Raw genomic sequence first — 16717 nt, forward strand, 5'->3', positions numbered from 1 at the left:
ATAATTAAGTAAAAATGAGACTGGTGTCTTTACAGGGAGGAAATTTGGACACAGACACCTGGGGTGCACAGAGGCAAGGTCATGTGAGGACAAACCAGGAGGCAGCCCTCCTGCAGCCAAGAAGAGAGGCCTCAAGAGAAACCAAACCTGCCGACACCTTGATCTCGGACAGCTAGCCTCCAGAACTGTGGGAAAATAAATTTCTGTTGTTTAAGCCACCCAGACTGGTATTTTGATAGGGCAGCCCTAGCAAATACATACACTGACACAAAGGAAGAGGTACATGAAGATCTCCTATTACTATATTATCGTATTTATATTGTAACTGTGAAATAATATGATGTTAACATGAATGTGCTTATATTTTATTAATACAAGTAGGCTTAATGCAAAATATTAATATGACATTAAACAGAATACATCTGCAAACAGCTGTCCCTCCCTACCTCAGAATTTCTACATAAAGCACCGTGTTTTCCTTGATGAGAACCTACTGTATAGCACAGGGAACTCTACTCAGTGCTCTGTGGTGACCTAAATGGGAAGGAAGAGTCCAAAAACGAGGAAATATACATACACGTACAGATGACTCACTTTGCTGTACAGCAGAAACTAACACAACGTTGTAAAGCAACTATACTCCAGTAAAAATTAATAAAAAAAAACAAACAACAAACCCCACCAGGTTTTCTTAAAAAGAAAGCAAAGAGTTTTCTTAATTTGGACCAAATTCCTTGACAGCCTTCTCATCCACGCACTACTCCACCCTTGAGGAAATACTTACATTGTCTTCTTCTGGCTCCAAACAAAGACACCTCAAACCTCCCACCGCTTCCAGAACTTCCAGGCCTCCACACATGCTGGTCCTGCCACCTAAATGTCCTTCCCCCCGACCCCCCACCCCCCCGTCCTACTCAGGCTTTAAGAGCCAGCTCGGGGCCCAGCCCAGAAAAGGCACTCAATACACACGCACAGCACAGCAAGCCAACTTTGAGACGAGCCGATGACTGCATCCCACAGGTGAAGACACTGGGCCGGGAAAGGGGCAGTGACCAGCACAAGCAAGGTCTCACGTCCAGGACCACAGCCCAGCAGCCCAGCGTCCTGGCTCCCGATTCAGTCAGTGACGCTGTCCCGCTAGCCCAGGCTGCCTCCTCCCTCACCCGTTCTGCCTCGAGGATGGAAACCATGTGTTCATTCAGTTTGAAACTCCCAAATCCACGTGCCTTTTCAGCTCTGGAAAATCCGTTTGCCCACCAGGGACAAGAGTGGGTGGCAGAGCGGGCACCGGTCTGCATCAAGCTTTTCATCCCTCCATTGCTGATGGACTGAGGCCAGATTTGCTACCAAAAAAACAGATGCAGATTCTCTGCAAGAACCAACATCCTAGGATTTAGCAAAACTTGGCAAAATCTGCTCCATCGTTTACACTCCATACTATACCCCACCCTCTTCATATTGGATTTTCCAGCTGAAATAACTGGAGGTCAGGGGCTGGCCTTGGCCTGGCTTATCCCACCGAGACTGATCTTGGTGGCAACACCGTTTCTGTGACTCCCTAGCCTTCACTGGCCTTAGGACTCAGGCGGCAGGAGACCTGAGGGGCAGAGAGAGACCACGGGCTGCAGCGGGGAAAAACCCTGCCCTAGAAACCCAGTTCTGAGGCCTCCCCTCTGTGCGACTTTGGACAAGTTAGGTTTCCTTGGTGTCCCCATCTGTAAAATGGAGATAATCAGAGCACCTGCCTCTCTGGAGAGGGTTACACACGCTCAGGTGTGGAAATGGGGTAGCCCTGCACCTGCTTTAAAAAGGCAGCCGCTCAAGTGATTTGTTAGAACAGGAGTGCCCTCTAGCGTCTCCATCTGCAAATCATTCTTCCAGTGAGTCCCCCAGCCCACTTCCTGTATCAAGTCAGTTCGGAGAATTCCCTTGGGAAGGAATGTAAAAAGATAACGGCCCCCGTTTATTTAGTGCCTATTATGTGCCAGGTGTTCCCCCCACTGGTCTCCACGATGAGATGCTGACATAATCCCCATTTGAGAAAGGGGGATTACTCATCCCCAGGTGAGAAAACTGAGGCTCAGAGACAGGAAGCCACCTGCTCAAGGTCACACTGCAGGGAAGCCTGGATTCGAACCCAGGTCTGTCTGACCCCAAAGTTCCATTCTTTACTGGATCCCTAGAATTAGGAGATTGTGCACAAAAACCTTAAGGAGAATCCAGCCCAATACTTCACTATACCAACAGAGAAATTGGGGTCCAGAGAGGGCAGGCAATTGCCTCAGGGTCACACAGCAATTACACCCCAGACTCCTGGTTCCCGGAAGTGTTTTGCCCACATTCCCACCCCTCCAGAGCTTCTACCTTGCATTTATCATTCCCTTTTGGCAGTCATAGGACTGGCATGTCCCTTCTAATGGCTCTAATCCCTGGAATGTCTGAAACCCAGCAACGGCTCCTTTGGGACAGCAAGGGCTGCCAGCCTGAGACAACTCCGTCTGAGAGTAGGGAACGCTGCTCACTTCAGCCCATCAGCGTGAAATATCTCAGGGGCTAAAGAATCTCCCGGCATGGGCTTGGCATTTTCATTCTCCTCGGAGGTCCTTTCAAATTCCCACCAAAGCATCTCAACAACCTTCAGACACGGGCAGGGCAGGAATTACCTTCGGTTATACAGACAGGGAGAGAGAGGCTGGGGAAAGGATGGGGAATGTCTAACAGACATTTCAAACTCGACAAGTCAAAGCCAAATCCTGATCTGCCCCCAGGACCCTCTTCCTCTGCAGTTTTCCTAACGGACGCCAGCGGCAGCTGCATCCTTCCCTTCGTCAGCCCCCAAATCCTCAGTGTCTGTATGACTCTCTCACCCACACCCAATCCATCAGCGAATCCCGTGGCCTGACCTTCAGAGCAGATCCAGAATCTGTCCACTTCTCACCACCTCCCTGGTCTGAGGCACCGTCATCTCCCACCTGGACAACTGCAGAGACTCCTCGCTGGTCTCCCTGATTCTGCCTTTGTCTGTTCAAAACCCAAGTCAGACTGTGTCCCTCCCACTCCAAGCGAACACCCTCCACTGCTCCGTCCCCTTCAGAGCACAAGGCAAAGTGTTCCAAGTGGCTGCCGGGCCCTGCATGACCTTGACAACTCCCATCCCCTCGCTCACTCTCTGCTGCAGGCACACTGGCCTCCTCCTGGTTCCACAGAACTGTCTGTGCCCACATGGACCTCAGTGCCTTTGCACTGGCTGCTGCCTCTTCCTGCAACCTCCTTGGGCCTACTCCCTCCCCTCTTCCAAAGTCTCAGTTCCAGTGTCACCTTCTTGGGGCATGCCCACCCATCCAAGCCCTCCTGAGCTTCTCACCCGCTTACTTCCTTCTTTTCCCGGTCACCCTGACTCCTGACATACTATACAGTGTTCTTATGTAACACGCCCATTGTTTACTGCCTGAACCCCTCACTGGAACGTTAGTCCCCGAGGCAGGAATCTGTGACCGTCTGGTTCACGGATTATTTCAAACACTGAGAGCAGGCCCTGCCACAGGCGTTTAATTGAATTGAATTGAGGACCCATGAGCTGTCTACACCAGCATCAGCTGCTAACACTTATCCAGGACCGACTGTGCCCTGGGCTTGTTGGCATTGCCTCACTGAGTCCTCAGGACCTCCCACGAGGGAGATGGTATTATCATTCCCACTCTACAGACAGCAAAACTGACTTTCTGAGAGGTTAGGTGATTCGCCTGAAGCTCTCCACTCCATTAGCAAGCTGCTCGGTGGAGACTGGAAGCCAGGAGGCTATGACACCAAGACCCCAGTTCTCCGCCCTGCAACTGGGTTTACAAGGCACCCGGGGCTCGAGTCTCATGACACAAGCTGCCTGGGGCCCAAGCCTCAGCCCTGGCTCCAACAGCACAAAAATAGCCAGTTCTCCTATTTCAGCCACAGACATTGCAAAGCCAAACCGGACCCTTAGCACAGAGTGAGACCGCCAAGATCTGAGACGCAGGAGCTGGTAGTAAAAATAACAGCAGTAGCAATGGTAATAGTGGACAGGTGTGTGTGGAGTGCCGGGCGCCCCAAGAAAGCCCACAGCCATCCAGTCCTCACCACGCCTTCCACACGCTGTCTGCTGAGCACCTACTATGTGCTGGGCACCGTGCCCGGGGCTGGGTGAAGATGGGCATCCTTCCTGCCCGAGGGAAGCCGCATGCCATAACCAAGCACATCAGCTTTGGTGCCAGACTTCCCGAGTTCAAACCCCAGCCCTGCCCCTTGCCAGCTGGTCCGTATCAGGTGGGCACTCAACCCCCTGGAGCTCCAGGCTTCCCATCTGTAAAATAATACTACCCGGCTCTCGGGGCTGTCGGGAGGATTAACTGTGATGCCACACGTGCAAGTGTTTGGAGGGTGAGAGAGGAATGCACGTCACTGTCTCATGACTGGTATTATTATTCCTGGAGGTGATGACAGGCTGAGTGAGGGACAAAGCTGAGTAACCAGGCAACAAGGAGGCCCTGGGGAGAGAACGGCCAGTCTAACCACATTTAGACATTTGGACATTTTTCCACCAAAAAAAAAAAAAAAAAATCTGGCCATGGAGTCGAAGGCAGGGAGATGAAGCCCAGCAACCACCATGGAAAACAAAGTGGTTTCCCTGTCACTGCACGGAGATGGAGCCATTGGACCACAGACCCTGGCAAGGAGGCGTCTGAAAGGGGCAGGAAAGGGACCCGCCACCAACAGCACAGGCGTCCGCCCTTGGGCTTGGTCTCCCCGTCACACAGCCTCTTCCTGAAGAAGCTGTCAGAAGTGACACTCTGGCAACCCTCTTGGCCGTGGGTGACATGGAGTCAAGGAAGGTGGCCAGCCAGGAGTCAGTGCTCAGGCTCTCTGGGCTGGCTGAACAGGCAGCCTCTGGGGAGCCTGGGGAAGTCTGGGGGCGGGGGTGTCTCCCATTCTATCAGAGCCCTCCCGCCACCCCCAAACAAGAACATCTAGATGGTGAGTGCCTCCTCCGAGTCCAGCCCTGTGCCAAGGATACTAATGCCGCTTGTCTTAGCTAATCCTCAGCACAATCCACGTGCAGATGGGGAAACTGAGGCTCAGCGAGGCAAATGTGACTTGCTGTTGGTGGAGCTGGGATTCTAAGCCAGGCCTCTCCCCTCCAGAGCCCAGCTTGGTCCAGTGCAACATCCCTCTATAATACCCCACTTCGCAAAAGTTGATTCAGGTCGAAGGATTTCCTGTAGGCTGGCAAGTCGCCTCAACCCGTGGGCCTCAGTTTCCCCATCTCAGAAACAGGAAGATCAGACTCAATGAAGTAGCTAAAATGTCATAGAGAGAGACCCGCACTCAGATACAGGCTCTGACACCTCCTAGCTGGGGAGGCCTTCAGTGAGCAGCTTAACCTCTCTGAGCCTCAGGTTCCCTAACTGCAAAATGGGGATAATAATGAGACCCACACATAAGGTTCTGGTTTCTCGTGAGGATGAGATAACCATGAAAGGCACGGGCCCCGGACGCTGGGAGCGCTCAGTAGGAATGGTGGTGGTGACGGTGGCCATTGTTGTTATTATTATTGTTGCAATTGACAACCACAAGCAACCAACTTGGTGCTAGTGCCCCAGCAAGGCCACCAGCCTTGGGACCGTCTGGCTGGGTTATCTCGGCAACAAAGGAGATTAAGTAACTCAAAACAGCCATGGCAGGGGTAGCCGCCAGCTACAGTTACTAATGATTTAAAGCAGAAACTTAACCTCCCTCCCCGACTTCCCAGCTGATGCTGGGCAGTGACTGGGCTTGATGGTGGGGGCAGCGCCCCTCCCCCCCAGAACAGAACTGCAGCTACGTGGGGGACTCGGGCCACCAACAGGAGGCCACCGACATCCCACCGACAAACGACGAACTCTGCAGAAACCTGCTGCAGCCCACGCTTGGCCCCAATTCTAAGAAGCTGACTTCGGAAAGAACCTGAAAAGTGAATAGAGATTTAAGGCTGAGAATGACGATCACTAAGTTGTGCGTGTAGTGAATGCCTGGGAGTAACCCAGGTGTCCAACCGTGGGAGAACGGCTGACAAATCAAGGCTGACGACAAGGACCGCAGGTAGTTAGCGGTCACTAAGCAACACGTTTACAGAGGGCTTCCAGATGTGGGCAGATGTTCCCCTCATCAGTGGGCACATAAAGTGAGACGTGCATATTCTACACTCGTTCGTTCACTGCAATGGATGAAGTTTAGAGGCAAAATACGACGTGGGACCCCGTATTGGATCCTGCAACGGAGAAAGGACATGGGTGGATAATCTGGTGAAATCCGAATCAAGCAGGCTTTCTCAGCCTTGGTGCGACTGCTGTTGGGAACGGGTCACTGTTGGTGGTGGTTGTTTGCGGGATGGGAGACTGCCCTGTGCATTGCACCATCTTTAGTAGCATCCCTGACCTCCACCCGCAAGATGCCACCAGCACCCCCCCGCCCCAGCTGCGACAATCAAAGAATGTCACCAGACATTGCCAAGTGTCCCCTGAAGGTCGTCCCTGGATGAGAACCACTGGAATAAAACCTAGAGTTTAGTTAATAGTACTGCACCAATGTTAATTTCTTACGTTGGACAATATACTATGGTTGTTACAGTAAGATGCTAGGTGAAGGGTATACAGGGACTCCCCCGACCATCTCTGCCACTTTTCTGTACATCTAAAAGTATTCCAAAATTTTGAAACATTATGAAGAGGTGACATGGAGCAGAAAACCGAGAGCAGTTAGTGGCCCAGGCTGATGGAGTGATGGGTGAATGTATATTCTATGCTACGTGAGTCTACAGCAGGGATGGGGAGGGCTACCCCCTGCCCATCAGGACCCTTACAATAATCGATGCTTAGCTGGTCACTCTCCATCTGACGTGGCTTCCTGGGAAAGAGGAAGAGCTCATGTAGTTGGTTTCCCTGGCAACCAGCCCCCACCCTTACTTAGGTGCAGGCCAAAAGTCATCTCATTAACATAAACTCATGTGTGAATATCTAGACACTTTTATCACTTTTATCACTTTGGAAACTCCAAGGGTTTTAGGAGCCCTGTGCCAGAGACAGGAACAAAGACCAAATATGTATTTCTTACTATAAATCACAATATCACAGCCTCCCTAACACTGAAGCCCAGCGCCTGTGTGTCCAGCACATCAAGGTCGTGAGGCCCCAGTGGGCAGCAGAATCCCCAAATACAAATGATTGTGGACTGCTTATTTTCTTTCTCATGTTCTTCAATATCTTCCAAGTTTTCTACCATGCCCATAAATTATTTCTGCAATTAAAAAAAAATAAACCAGTTAATGTTCCCTTACGTTTACAGTACAACAATAATCAAAAGTCAGTGATCAAAGGAGAAGGACTCGGCGGGGGTGGGGGGGTGTCTCCTGTTTTTCAACTGCTGCAGGGGACTTGGGCTGGGGTGGGGAGCGGCTGAAGGACAATGTTTCCTAAAGTTGTATTTTTAGGAGCTCCGGAAAATTCCCTGGGTGACTCGGCATTTGAAGTATTTGCAAACATTCAGCAGGGGGAAAAATAATATTTCCCAAGTCTTACTTTCTTGGGCGTTCTCAGCCGGGTGGCAAATGTTCTGGAAAACTCTGAGACCCACCTGTGACGATTCCCCACTAAGCCCCTCTGTTCACGGAGCCCTGATGAACGTCACATAACCCACCACCATCTACTGCCCACCCCTTAGTTTCACAGATGAGGAAACAGAGGCCCAGAGAGGGGAAGCAACTTGCCTGCGGACACACAGCAGGTCAATCTCAGAGTCAAAACAAGATTTGAAAAGCACTTTATACCCCACAAAGCGCTTCCACGTGGGTTCCCTGTTTTTGGCATTTCGCCAAAAAAAGTTTGGAGTTTTTTTTTTTTTTTTTTTTTTTCTCTGTTATATAGAGGAGAGGCCGCAATGGGAGGGTTCCAACTTTCTACTTTTGCTTAGTAAGTTCACTGAAAGAAAAACAAAATCTATTCTTTCCAACTCATAAAAGATGAGACATTTTTACATGCACACAAAGGCAAGTAGGATGTAATTTCAGAATAAAGAACAGTCCTGTAAATCAAAGAAATGTCGATTTCTGGAAAGATCACTAACGCTCCCCTTGTTTTTCCTGTTTTTCCGAGGACTGGAGGGGTGGCCGAGGACTGGAGGGGTGGCCGCCGTGCCCACTGACCCACCCTGGGCAGGACTCCGTCCTCTTCTATGAGCCCCCTCTGCCTCCCAAATCAAACCCCATCCCTTTCCCAACACCCCCTCCTCCTTGAAAAAACCACCACTTCTTAAAGAAAACAGAGACACTGCTGACCAGACAGAGCCAGGAAGCAAAGCTGGCCGGAGTCGGGAGGAGAAGAAAAAGGAGATACGGGTCCGGACGGCCGCACTCACCCACAGGTACCGCAAGAGCTTCAACAAGCTGGGGCAGTAATAATACTCCATTTCTGGCGCCTGGGGGTTATGCCGCCTGCATCGTGCACGCTTCCAGTCTCCCTCTGGAGGGGGCGGCTCTTCCCGCTCGGCTTGTCACGCCAGGAGTCAAGTTCAAGGTGGCATGAATCATTCAGGGGCCGGCTTGTGGCCAGGGGACTGGCAGGATGGCCCTGCCAAGGGCACGGGGAAGCTGCTGCTCGGGTCCCGGGGCCCCGCCTGGAGCATCTCTAGTGGCTCTTCCGGGGGGGCGGGCCCAGGGGTGGCCCCTCCCTAATCTAGCTGAGCGGTCTGGACCCTGCACCCTCCTGGGGGAGCTCTGGGCCTGGGGGTTTTCCGCTGAGCGGTGGGAAGAGCAAGGATGAAGCCCCAGAACTGAGTGTGTGCGTGTGTGTGAGTGTGTCATGTGAGGACAAGTTCCTCCCCAAAACCATACACTGAGGGGGAGCCCCCCCCCACCCCAAATCCTTCCACATAAAGGAACTAAATCAACTCAGGATCCCATCGGCTCACACAGCCCCTCCCAGCTCAGTCAAGTTCCTTCTGACTCAGTTAAGCTTCTGAGCAGCCCTAGAAGGAGGCCCTGGTTGTCCCCATTTTACAGAGGGGGAAAAGGGAGGCCCAGAGAGGGATAGGGACTTGGTCGAGGTCACACAGAGAGGTGGAAACTGAGCCAAGGCTGGAACCCAGGCCTCCCAACCAGTCCTGGGTTCTGTCCACTCCCGAGGGCGGGGGGCCCAGGGTGCGAGCGGGGGATGCTGAGGAAGGGAGAGACCGGCTCCCAGAGTCACCATCTGCCAGCTGGGGGTGGGGGGAGGGTGGGGGGAGCATCCTTTTCAGCAACTAAAAATGCTAATTATAGCACACCTAAGGCTGACCCAAGGTGACCTTTCTTGGGAACTTCCTTCGAAAGAGTGTGATCTTGGCAAGTCACCCCACCTTCCTGAGCCTCAGTTACCTCTTCTGTAAAATGGGATGGAGTATCCCTGCGTTTCAGGGTTTTGTGCATCGGATGAGGCAGAATAATACCAGAGCATCTCGTTTAGTCCTCACGGTGCTCCCCTGGGGGAAACATTATCACCTCCACAGGCCACACGAGGAAGTTGGGGCTCGAGAGCAAAGGGAGCTGCTGAGGTGAGCGGCGGGGCAGCCCCAGAGCCCCAGCTCCACACCACCTCCGTCAGGTCAGCCCACGTCTGAACCGGAACCGGACTGGTGCACAGCGAGAGCCCTGCACGAGAGCCCAGGCAGGGGGTGGCGCATAGGTACCCCCGGCCCCAGGGACCACGTGCGCCATACACATCAGGCCCACAGCCCGACTCGGGGCAGAGCAGCTGACAGGAAGCCCCCGGGGACACCAGCGGGGAGCTGAGCTCAGCGGCTGAGGAAACCACGGCGTGAACTTCAGAGCTCTTCAGAAGCAGGCCCATGGCTCCTCCGACTCAGCGCCCGACATCTGGCAGGCGAGGGGTCCCCGCCACTCACTGCCCAACGGACAGCCAGTTGGGGGCTGGCCCCAGCTGATGGCGCAGGTGGAGGTACAGCCTGGCCCCTGCTCTCTGGCTGACTGGCTGATGGTCCAGTTGGAAAGTGGGGTCCTGCTCGCTGGGGGGCTAACAGAACAGCGGGAGGTGCCCCTAGCTGGCTCTGACTGTCCTAGAGGATAACCGTCCACCACCAGGAACGTGGAGGCTGCTGACGGCCAGCTGCTCAGCCTCGCATAGGCCTGACGGGGATGGGCCAAGAGAGAAATGGGCTGGAAAGGGCAGAGGGGATGACAGAGATGGGGGCAAGGGGCTTGGTCACTGAGGGGGATGGAGACACACACACAGGCAGGAAAAGAGATGAACCCGAAGAAAGTCAGAGACCGCCAGGAGACAAAGAGAGCAGGGCAGCGGGGTGCGAGCAGGGAAGGGGGTGGGGTGGAGGCAGAAAGACAGGAGACAGGGCAGGGGTGCTAAGGATAAAAAGAAAAGTGAAAAAGTCAGAGCTGGCAAGTCCCAGGTGGAGACAGAGCTGAGCCCCGACGAGGCGGGTGGGGGTGGGCAGGCACCAGTAATGGAGACGCACCCCCCCCCCCAACTCAGAGTCCCGCTTTCTCAGCCTGGAGGTGGCCACAGTCACCAGGTCACACTCCCAGGAGCAGGGGGCCCCCTGCCGCACCTCCACTCCAGGCCCAAAGCGACCCCTACCTAGTCAGGGCTATCGCCTTCTGGTCAGCTGGGCTGGTCCCACCCTGCCCTGTAGGACCCTTCTCACCTGGCCAGGGGAACCACCTGCATGCACAGTGGTGACCAAGGCACCCCTCACACACCCTGGATGCCTCCCCTGGCTCCCTATCCCTCCCACCCCAGACCCCTGTTCACCTTTTACCATTTGACCCCACACCTGCCCCACCCCAATCAGGTGCGCCAGGCGACCGCAGGGCCTTTGCTCATGCTATTCCTCAGTCGGAAAAAGTCTTCCTCCCTGTAGCGGATGGGATGGTAGCCCCCCCAAAAGGTATGTCCGCCCAGAACCTGTAAATGTGACTTTATCTGGAAAAAGGTCTTTGCAGATGTAATTATTAATAAATTAAGGATCTTGAGATGAGATTATTCTGGATTACCCTGGATGGCCCTAAATCCAGCAAGTGTCCAGAAGAGAAGACGCAGCCTCCGGGGAGGATGCCACATGAGGACGGAGGCAGAGACTGGAGGGGTATGGCCACAAGCTAAAGAACGCCTCGGGCCCACAAAGCGGGAAGAGGCAAGGAAGGATCCTCCCCTAGAATCCCTGGAGGAAGCGTGGCCCTGCCGACACCTTAACCTCAGGCTCTGGCCTCCAGAACGGAGAGAGAATAAGTATCTACTGTTTCTGAGCCACAAAGTGCGTGGTGATTCATTACGGCAGCCCCGGAAAACAAACACACTCCCCTTCCTCTCCACCTAGTTCGCTCCTATTCATGCCGGGGTCTCTGGCTTAAGAGCTAACCATCCTGCCCCCTCCAGCAGCTTCCAGCCCAGGCTCAGGGTGGCCCCCAGACACAGGGCCCCACGACGCCTCTTCTGGAGGAACACTCTGCATCCCGGTGACCCCTCCTTCCACCCCTCCTCGAAGGTCAGTTCCCCAGGGGCCCCCACCCTGGTCAGCCTGGCTCCCCACGTCCCAAGACGACACCCGGCCACAGGAGGTCCTCGGGCAATCCTTCTTAAGGTCCTTCATTCATTCCAGAAAAGACTGAACGTACAAGCAACCATGTCGACCTACTGAGAGGGCTTAGCCTTGAGCAGAAATCTCTCGCCTATAAAAAAGACGGGAGGCTGTTAAAAATCAACATCTGCGTTCACGAAGGAAAACAGGGATGAAAACTGGTAGCCCCCAGGAGTGACTCTGTTTCTGTCAGGTTTTTTTGGGGGGCGGAGGGCAGGGGGAGGTAGGCACACTATTTTGTTTTATTTGAACGAGTTGCTAACACTTAAGCGTCAGAAGAACGGTGGGTAGCAATGCAGATTTCCGTCGTCCCTAGAAAAGCAGGCTGGCCTGGCCCAAGAGTCTGCATTCCTGCATGAGGACATGGGCCACTGGCCCTGCCACATTCCCTGCACCCCACAGCCTTGGCTGGGCTTTCAGTGCCCTTAGCCGTACAGCCTCCGCGTACCATCACAGTGACACCCATTCCTCAACCGTGTATGGACCCTCAGGCAGGGCCCTCCGCCGGGAATGCCCTTTCTATTTGTGGAGATGCAACCATCGCTCAAGGCCAGTGCAAGCAGCACGTCCACAGGAAGCCCTCTGAGCGAGCAAGCCTGAGTCACTGGGCCTCCTCTTAGAGTACATGAAGGCGCTTCTCGTGATGAGAGCCTGTCCTCCCCGCAGGGCTGTGAGCTCCCCACAGGCAAGGAGGTCCCAGGGCCTGGCACGCAGCCCAGCACTCAGGTGCTCTGTAACCGCTTCCTGAAAGGCAGAGGGTTCCCAATTCTCCTGCTGACAAGGAGATCACAGCTAGATCTGGGAATCCACGACACACAGAAGGCAGACCTACTGTGTGCACGGCGGCTCCTCAGCCACCAAAAGGGACCCACAGAAGCCATACGCATGCCCCCATCTTCCAGGAGTTGACAATCCCCTGAAGGGTCAGGGCACAGACAGAGCAGAAGACTGTCCAGAGGGGAAATTGAGACCCAGGGAGGGGATGGCTAGTCTCACAGAGGCAGCCGGGGTGCAGGACAAGGGTGTGGATGCTGGAGGCAGACTGCCTGGGTTCGAATCCTCGTCCCACCACTAGACAGCTTTGTGATATCGGGCTGGTTGTTTAACCTCTCTGTGCCCCAGCTCTATGTAAAATAGGGATGACGACAGTGCCTGTCCCACGGGGTCGCTGGGAGGAGGAAATGAAGAAATATGTGTAATAAACTGCTCAGAGCCTGGAGCTCTCAGTCAGGGCTCAAATCACCTTGGCCATGACCGACTGGTGGTATATCAAGTTCAGCCGCCCTGGATGGCAGGGCAACAAGGAGGGGTCCAAGCTGGGGTCAGCCCTGCAGGATAGGGGGTTATCTACCCCAAACAAGGCACTCTGAGCCCATCCCACCAGGGCACGGCCAACCCACAGGGCGTTATCAACTGCAGGACGTTGGAAATCACTTAAAACACACCCCCGAAAAAAAAAACCAAACCAGAACATTTTTCATCCGCTTTCGCCCAGCCTGACCCCTGGGTTCTCTCTACTGTGAGGAGGGGCAGACAGGGAAGGGAGGGACAGGGAAGACACCAGCACTGAGAGGGAGCCAGGCCAACATAAAGGGCGGAAGCACTCTGGCTGCACCAAAACCACCATGCTCAGGGAGAGAAACCAGGGGGCTTGAAGACCTCATGGTGGGAAATGTCCAGAAAAGGCAAAATGATGGACACAGAAGTAGGTCGGTGGCTGCCAGGGCCTAACTGGTACGGGGTTTCTTAATGGGGTGACGAGAAGGTTCTGGTATTAGGCAGTGGTGATGGTTGTGCAACTTTGTAAATTTACTGAAAATGATTACATTGTACGCTTAAAAAACGAGTGAATTTTATAGGACGTAGATTCTACCTCAATAAGCTTTTGGAGAAGGAGGAGAAGAAAGAAGAAAGAGGAGGAGAAGCCAGAGCAGGAGGAAGAGGAGGCAGCTTGCAAAGGACCGAGGGAGGTGGGGGGCAGCAGCAGGAAGAGCCCCAGGCAGGCGTGTGCGGGGCTGCATGCGCCTAGACCCCAGCCAGAGAGCCCCCCCTGCTAACTTAGTGAGCCCTGCTTGAGTACCTGCAGTGATGTTACTATGCTGGGGCACGAAGCTGCCAGGAGCAGGGATTTGCACTCAGATGGGCCTGGGTTCGAATCCCAGCTCTGATCCTGCCAAATGGTGTCGTCCTGGACAACCTGCTTCTCCTCTCTGTGCCTTGGTTCCTTCTGATGTAAAACGAGGTCGGTGAAAAAGATAACAACGACCACAACGGCAAAAATAATAATTTCTTCCCTCACAGGGCAGCTGGGGGATGAGGTGAGGTGGGGTCAGAAGAGTGCCTAGCAGATTTCAAGTGCTCGCTCACTGAAAGCCTTGAGGATGAAGTGTGAGGTGGTAGGGATATCGCGTGAGACTGAGGGAGGCCAGGTTCTTGCCCTCTAGGAGCTCAGGGTCTACAGGAGGGAAGCACCTGGGAATAAATTATGGCACTGGAGGCTGAAGGGCCTGGAGTGCACAGGAAAGGGTGCAACCCAGGAGGGCTTCTTAGAGGAAGTGGCATGGAGCCGAGGCTTGAGATACGACCGAACGTTCCTCTTCTCAGGAGACCCTGTCTTCAAGTAGAGGATTTAGCATCTCTGGAAATACATCTTCTTAGGTCAGAAATGCCATTTCTATATTCATAGGGCTCTCATTATGGGCTACCCACCCCCTGGACACATACAACCCCCCCCCACACACACCTCTTTTAGAAATAAAACTTCGGGGAAACTTTTTTTCCCCAAAAAATAACTTATTCAAAAGAGAAACAACAGCAGTGAAAACAAACTGGGGTGGCCAGGGCTGTGAGGGCTGCAGATGAATGTCCCAACTTCAGCCCAGCAGCCCTGACTGGCTTGCAAAATCAAAACTGACAAGAGACCTGATGGGGACTCAAGCTGAGTGACACGTGCTCCAAAATCAGTGACAAGCGTTAAAATAATAATCTAAATGGCCGTGGAAGACTTGGCTTTTTCGGTTTTAGAATGAAGGCCCTAGTGCAAAAGGGTTTAAAAACTACTAATAAAGCAAAATGTTGAAAGCATTTAGATCGCCCCCATCCTGCCCTCTGGTGGTCACTTGCGAACACTGCATCAGGAAGCTGGTGCTTTCTTTTAGTCCGGGAGGAGGATGGGTGGGGGAGAGGACAGAAACTGTAGCAAGACCACCCCTGGAGGACACTCAGGGCATTTCTGATGCCCCTTGAAGGTGGAGGCTTCCAAAAGAGTCTGACCTCCCTGGACCGAGCCCGCCGGTGGCACCTGCCCACTTTCCCAAGCCTCTGTTTCCCCATGAACTGTGGCAAAGATTCAGCGAGATCATATGTGAATCGAGACTGCCAATACCGCCTGTGTTAACTGAAGGCGGCTGGGTGTGGTTCAAAAAATTTTTTTTCTCCCATGTATAAAGACAGTGAGATTTCACAATGAGATCAAATCCCCGTCATCAGTTTTGCCTGGAACATCGGGTGGTCCAGCCACTCTGGGCAGGACCACCCTGGGAGGGCCCCCGCCCTCTACGCTGTTTGTCATTAAATTCCCATCCCTGCCTGGCCTGGCTTCTGAGGGTAGCCCCTGATACAGGATCTCGAGGGACACTGCCCACAAATCTGGATTCAGAAGCCCTGAATGCATCTATCTGAGGCCGGCACTTAGGGATCACCAGGTCAGGGGGTTTCTGAGGTGGAAGGAATGGGGTCCTAGGAGCGCTGTCCCACCCCCCTGACTAAATTCTCCGCGTTGCTCCAAGCCCTCCTCTCTGCTCAGTGACAAGGCCACCCTGCGAGCACAGGGGTCCCCTCCCAGGAGTGTGGCAAGGACAACAAATCTCTGTTGTACAGGCAAAAGAGGTCAAGCCCCCCGGCCACTGCTCAGGCTGAGCCCTCTGCCTGGGTTGCCCTTCCTGCCTCTCTCTACCTGGCTGACTTCTACACACCGCCAAGACCCAGTTTCACTGTACCTCGAGCCCTTCTGGCTTCCCCACAACCAAGTCAAGGGCGTCCGAGCACTGTTTCTCTCACCGGGCCGGTTAGCTGTGCACACGCCTATCTGTCCTCCCTGCTCGGCTGCTGACTCACCCTCTGGCTCACTTGCTCACTCATTCATTCAACATGGCGCTGAACAAAGGAGTCAAGAGCCCGGAAATCCTGCAGTTCTCGTTTGCAGTAGGGAGACAGGAGATCAGAAACCAAATAAATGGTAAGTGCAGACAGAGGTTAGAATAGTGAAGAAATGAAACCGGTACAAGGGGACTGTAAAAATGAGGGGAGTGCCAAAAAGTGGAAACACACCAAATGTCCATCAATCGACGCACAGATAATCAAAGTGTGGTATGTTGACATGACAGAGTACCATCTAGCCGTAAAAAGGAACGCGGTATCCATCCATGGCCCGGATGGACCTAGAAAACACTACGCTGAGTAAAATAAGACTGACCCAAAAGGACAGATATTGTGTGATTCCATTTATACAAGGTACCTAGAACAGGCAATTCTTAGAGACAGAAAACAGGAAAGGGTTTGCCTAGGGCTGGGGACCGACTGGGGATGGCGGCCAATGGGTACGGCTTTCTTTTTGGGTGAGGAACACATTCTAGAGGTGACTGTGGTGATGGCTGCATATATTAAAAACCACTGAATTCTACCCTTTAAGTGAGTGAATTGTATGTCATGTGAACTACATCTTGATAAAGCTGTTACATTTTGAAAAGTGAGCCAAGTTCAAGAAAAACGTTAACTATGTATTAGTCCAGGTGGTTCATGAAAATGAAAAATGTTCAGAGTGATGCATGAGAATGACTAGGGTTTGGGAAACATCAAATCCGTGTGTTAGATCCTCCAAGCACAAGCTCCGTGTGGGTTCAAATCCCAGCTCTGCCACCTCCTGGCTTCATGATGTGGGCAAGTGACCTCACCTCTCTGGGCCCCAGCTTTGCCAACTGGAAAATGGGAACAAGAATAGTTCCCACCTCATAGGGTCACCGTGAGAATGAACCGAACACGGTGCCTGGCACATCCTAGGAGGTCAATA

General features: G+C 53.3%; 1 protein-coding gene across 2 annotated transcripts in view; it reads right to left on the reverse strand.

Moving 5' to 3' along the window:
• The window catches only part of KIAA1671 (KIAA1671 ortholog), a 139427-nt gene that overhangs the window by 81066 nt on the left and 41644 nt on the right, over positions 1-16717 (reverse strand). Inside the window, exon 1 of one of the 2 annotated variants that reach the window (XM_068562632.1) lies at positions 8419-8666. The exons of the other annotated variant lie outside the window; for it this stretch is intronic. Within the exon in view, the coding sequence (XP_068418733.1) occupies positions 8419-8469 (51 nt within the window). The 5' untranslated portion in view covers positions 8470-8666. Of the gene's footprint in view, positions 1-8418; positions 8667-16717 lie in introns of those variants that run through there. 2 annotated transcript variants of the gene reach the window in all.

Source organism: Eschrichtius robustus, chromosome 14, assembly GCF_028021215.1.
Source record: "Eschrichtius robustus isolate mEscRob2 chromosome 14, mEscRob2.pri, whole genome shotgun sequence".
Lineage (NCBI taxonomy): Eukaryota > Metazoa > Chordata > Mammalia > Artiodactyla > Eschrichtiidae > Eschrichtius > Eschrichtius robustus.